The 5,508-nt window shown below is 36.4% G+C and overlaps 1 protein-coding gene across 1 annotated transcript in view; it reads right to left on the reverse strand.

The window, feature by feature from the left end:
• Positions 1-684: 684 nt before the first annotated feature.
• Positions 685-5,508, reverse strand: part of LOC107653345 (SHC-transforming protein 3-like) — a 24,509-nt gene continuing 19,685 nt past the window's right edge. The window contains exons 7-11 of the mRNA XM_016440039.1: positions 4,261-4,390; positions 4,041-4,188; positions 2,518-2,572; positions 2,193-2,387; positions 685-782 (exon numbers count right to left, since the gene is read on the reverse strand). Of these exons, the coding sequence (XP_016295525.1) occupies positions 685-782; positions 2,193-2,387; positions 2,518-2,572; positions 4,041-4,188; positions 4,261-4,390 (626 nt within the window). The remainder of the gene's footprint in view (positions 783-2,192; positions 2,388-2,517; positions 2,573-4,040; positions 4,189-4,260; positions 4,391-5,508) is intronic.

Below are 5,508 nucleotides of genomic sequence, written 5' to 3' on the forward strand. Positions count from 1 at the left end.
AAATTTCTTACCGTAAATATATCAGAACTTAATTTTTGATTAGTAATATGCATTGCTAAGAACTTCATTTGGACAACTTTAAAGATGATTTTCTCAATATTTAGATTTTTTTGCACCCTCAGATTCCAGATTTTCAAATAGTTGTATCTCAAGCCAAATATTGTCCTATCCTAACAAACCATACATCAATGGAAAGCTTATTTATTAGGTTTTCAGATGATGTATAAATCTCAATTTCGAAAAAATTGACCCTTAGACTGGTTTTGTGGTCCAGGGTCACATATGTGAAATTTAATAGCAATTTCTGAGTTAAGAATGATTTGTCATTTTTCAATATGCGATTAGATATTGCTATAATCTACGGTGGCCGAGAGAGCTCAACGCGCTGCAAATAGAAAAAGCACCAGCAAATCAAGAAAACATCTTCATCAGTTTGACAACACACGCGCTGCAAATGCTCACAACACAACCAAACAAAGAAACGTGCTGCAAATAAAATTCTTTATTTGGTTGTGTTGTGAGCATTTGCAGCGCGTGTGTTGTCAAACTGATGAAGATGTTTTCTTGATTTGCTGGTGCTTTTTCTATTTGCATGGGTTTTCTGAAGTTGCAGCACGTTGAGCTCTCTCGGCCACCGTAATAATCGGTTCATATTCAGCAATGCTCGGAGTAGGCTTTTTATGATTAAGAAATGCAGTTATCCATGGACGCCGCTTTATGCAGCTCTGAGGCAGGAGGAGCCGGAGCCGGAGTCTGGGTCATGATGGCGTCCTCAAACGGCTCTGATGGCACGAGAAAACAATGTGCTGATTGTTTATATCATTGCAAAATGTAACTACATTATTGCCCAGCTCTTCATATACAGTCGGTTGTTTGGTGTTTCAATGCCATGCCAGCTTCCCTGGCTATTTCCATGGTGAGTAACAAGTTGAAATTGACTAGAAAAGTATGCTATAGGTTTTTTAATTACACTTTTATTTTTAGTTCCTAAGAGAACTTAAACCAGCACAATTTAATAAAACATGTTTAAGAGATTGATATAAAGTTGATATGTCTAACTTTATCCACATACAAACAGTATATATGCTAAATGCGACTATGAGGTGTGAAGATATTAAGATGCTATAAACATTAACATTATGATTTTCTGTAAAACTGCTTTGAAACGATGCGTATTGTGTAAAGCGCTAAATTTGGCTTGTGAAAAAAGGGATTCATTAATGAAACTTTTTTGTTCTTTTTTCCTCACATTTATCATCTTTCTACAGTAAAACTGCTGACAATGATGTGACACAGTCAGAAGTTATTTAATATTCTAATGAGTGGGATTTTGGACCAATGAGATTTGACTGTGGGCGGAGCTAACACAAAATGTCATTGAAAAGATTGTATATATTTTTTGTTGCTTCATCACAATGTGTCTGTTTTATTATTAGGTGTCATTTACTGTATGCTTTGTTGGTATTTTCTCTCATTTTCCTGCTGCCACATGGGATGATGAAAAATAGTTTCAACAATCTAGTCTGCTGTGCCATAAATTGGCCAAATGGCCAGTATTTTTCAAGCAAGTTTTATAGGTAGCTAAAATACTAATAGAACAAATAAAGGTGCTGAAAATAGGGTTGTATCAATGGCAACATTTTAGATAACATTAAAAATCTCACAGTTCTTGAATATATTAGCACCACAGCAAAACCTAATACTAGTCAACATTTTCAGGCTTATTAAAGACATATTACATTCACTAAAAGGGTTAGTTCACCCAAAAATTAAAATTCTGTCATTAATTACTCACCCTCATGTCGTTCCAAACCCGAAAGACCTTCGTTCATCTTCGGCACACAAATTAAGATATTTTTGATGCATTCTGATGCAGTATTTTAATTTGTGTTCCGAAGATGAACAAAGGTCTTACAGGTTTGGAACGATGTGAGGGTGAGTAATTAATGACAGAATTTTAAGTTTTGGGTGAACTATCCCTTTAAGACATAAGACATAGACATTATGTTCACTTAAGACTTAAGTTCACTTCCATGACGGCGTTTTGACATAATTTGTGTGTATTTAACCGTTTAAGCACAATAAAAGTAAAACACTGCATTTTTTCACACCACCTTTTGATGGCGCTGTAAAACAGGTGCATTATATAGTCCTACAGCAGTGTTAGGAATGAATTGCCTCTAAACTCTTACTCATGTCAAAGAGGTCCTTCCTCGGGCTGTCTTTAGCTGTCCCGCTCGTGCCCGATTCAGACAGCGTCTCTGACTCTCCCTGGAGCGCGGCCAACACCTGCGTGTCAATGTGCTGCGTGTTCACATACGTGGGCACTTCTCCTGCCTTAGGGACTTGACCTTTGACCTCAGGGAGACTGTATATGTCACAGGACCCTATACGAAAGGCACAGACAGAAGGATGATGATATTTTGAAGAATTGTTTTTTGCATTGAGGTGACATGAGGTGTTTTTGGCGATCTTTCCATCTAAATGTGAAAACGGAGAAAATAAAGGGAATTGCACCTTGTTGGATGAACATGGGTCGGCCCTGGTAGTACGTCTGGTCGACTCCAGCGGCCTGTGTGGACAGCAGTAAACAACATGTGAGTCATCAACAACAGTAATGAAACACTGACTTGATGGAGTCCATATACACTGACAGACAGGAAACAGAGTCCACACTACAGAAAGTCATCTAAATGAATAATTTAATGCCACAGTTTAATACATCTAAAATTAAAATCACACTATTAAAGGGGTCATATGATGCGATTTCAAGTTTTCCTTTCTCTTTGGAGTGTTACAAGCTGTTCGTGAATGGATAAGATCCCTGAAGTTGCAAAGACTAAAGATCTTTAAAAAAGCATCATATGACCCCTTTAATGCCAACATTTATACAAGCTGTTAAGAAGTAGATCATGCGGAATGTTTTTAAACAACTAATACTGTACTGATAACTAACTTAAGAAATGTTCTTATGTTAAATCATTTTTCTTACTTTTTTCTTATTTTATTTATTATTTTTTATTATTGTTCTTTTCGATATTATCTATCTATCTATCTATCTATCTATCTATCTATCTATCCATTTTAAATTTAATTATATATGTTGGGATGGGAAAGTTGGAATTGTTATTTTTTGTGTTATTTCAACATGATAAATAAATAAACATTATTTTAAAATATATTATTTATTTTAATCATTATATACATTATGGTTTTAATGTTTCGATAACAAAATATAATATTCATCTCTCATTTTAATTTAATTCTTATATATGTTGGAGTGGGAAAGGTGTTTTTTTGTTTCAATATTATATCAAAACATAATATTTACATTTATTATTAATTTAATTATTATATGTTGGAGTGAGAGAATTGGAACTGTTCTGTATTTTGCGTTGTTCATTTTGATATAAAAAAATGTAATATAATATGTAATACATTCCTTTTTTAATATTATATGTTGGAGTGGGAAAAATTTAATTGTGCGGTATTTTGTGTTGTTTTTTTCGATATCAAAACAAAATATAATATAATATTTATTTATTAATTACATTTTTTTTTACACATGTTGGAGTGGAAAAATTGGAATTGTGTTGCATTTTGTGTTTTTGATATTATAACAAAATGCAATATTTATTTATTTTAATTGAATAAATATACTGTATGTTGAGGTGGAAATATTGCAATTGTTCTGTATTTTGCGCTATTAGTTTTGAGATTATAACAAAATATAATAAAAATAGAACTGTCACAAAATGTATGCAAACATTGCCATTAATATCTGATTTATTTTGTTCCCTCAATTTAACATATTCTCTCGATTCATTTCAGTGACCTGATTTCCTGTATCTACAGAGGTAGATATTATGTTTTATGAAAACTTCAGAATGATAGCACAATCTTTACTATCATTATTTACCAAAAACCCAATTAATAAAGAGATATTGACAGAAACACAATAGTTGCATTTGCAGAAGCAGCTGAGCTCGAGTGATTATCGATCAGGTTACTTCACGAGTGTGGGCGGGTGATTAGCAGACCTGGCTGCTGTCTTGAATCTGATTGGTCAATCTAGAGTCAATGAATCCTCCTGCTGGCGGCATCTTTCCGGGAATGCTGTTGTAGTAGTGATGATCGGCAGACTCCTCTCCTTCCTCCATCCACTGGGGCTCGTCTGTACTCATAGCCCTAAAGACAGGACACAATGAGAGGCAGAAGTGGTCTCAGATCAGAATCCTGAAGGTGTAGATGAGGACTCACCTGTCGTGCATGGACGAGGGTTTGCTGGACGGACACTGCAAATAGAGCTGAAAGCGAAGGTCAAACGCCTGACCGATCGTACTGATCACATCCTGAGCCAGACCGTCAGAGCACTCCAGAATATGACATGCTAGAAAACACAGGACACGTCAGGATCAATCTTAACAAACCTGTCCACGTCAGATTTCAACCCAAAATCAAAAGATAGAAGAAAAGTTTAGGAATTGTCATGTTAATTAAGCACATTTAACCTCTAAATTCTCATTACTGTGGAAATATGATAATAGGTTTTTCAAATTGTAAAGGTTTTGTAAATTATGGTATTATTTATATTTCTATACATAAAACATATATTTTACTGCAGTGTTATTTTAGTATTATTACTAGGGCTGCTCCGATTGATCGTCTACCAATCACTATCGGCCGATAATCACTTTGGGATGTTTGATCGGCGGTCTCTATAAAGGCCGATCTCAAGCTGATGACGGGTCTGCTGTCAGAGGTTTGACATGACGTGCAGTGGCATTATTATGCTGAAGCTGAGGTACAGTTCATATTTCTTCATTAAATAACTTATAAAGTAGCTAATTTGAAAACTTTCTGTGAGACATAATTTCACAAACAGCGTAAGTGAATCACCGTGCGCGCAAATGGCTTCAAATCACATCGCGTCTGCACTATAAGCGAGCTGCACGCTGTACAGTTGACACAGGAATTGTCACTTGCACAATCGAGGCAGTGTCGCATCGTCACTAAAGTTTATAAATTGCATTTATTTTTCATTCTTGCCAGTGTTTAACCATTCAGTGCTCGCGCGCTCTCCTGAAGACTCATGCACACTCGCAGAGCACACACATAATGTCAGGTTCACATTACTCCGTTTGCAGTGCGTATGCGGTGCGTATTTTTTCCGCGCTCATGTTAACAAATTAAAGCGTTCACAGTGCGTTCAGGAGCGGTGCGTCTGCAGCAGTGCAGAGAATGTTTCCACACCCAGTCTATTTTTGCTGCGCTGCAAGCACTGAATTAAAGTAACAGCGCATTGTTTGCGGAAATTTAGTAATTATACCATAACATTATACCATGGGGAAGTCGTGGCCTAATGGTTAGAGTTGGACTCGTAACCCAAAGGTTGTGGGTTCGAGTCTCGTACCGGCAGGGATTGTAGGTGGGGGGAGTGAATGTACAGCGCTCTCTCCCACCTTCAATACCACGACTGAGGTGCCCTTGAGCAAGGCACCGAACCCC

Source organism: Sinocyclocheilus anshuiensis, unplaced genomic scaffold (assembly GCF_001515605.1).
Source record: "Sinocyclocheilus anshuiensis isolate Anshui unplaced genomic scaffold, SAMN03320099.WGS_v1.1 scaffold1151, whole genome shotgun sequence".
Lineage (NCBI taxonomy): Eukaryota > Metazoa > Chordata > Actinopteri > Cypriniformes > Cyprinidae > Sinocyclocheilus > Sinocyclocheilus anshuiensis.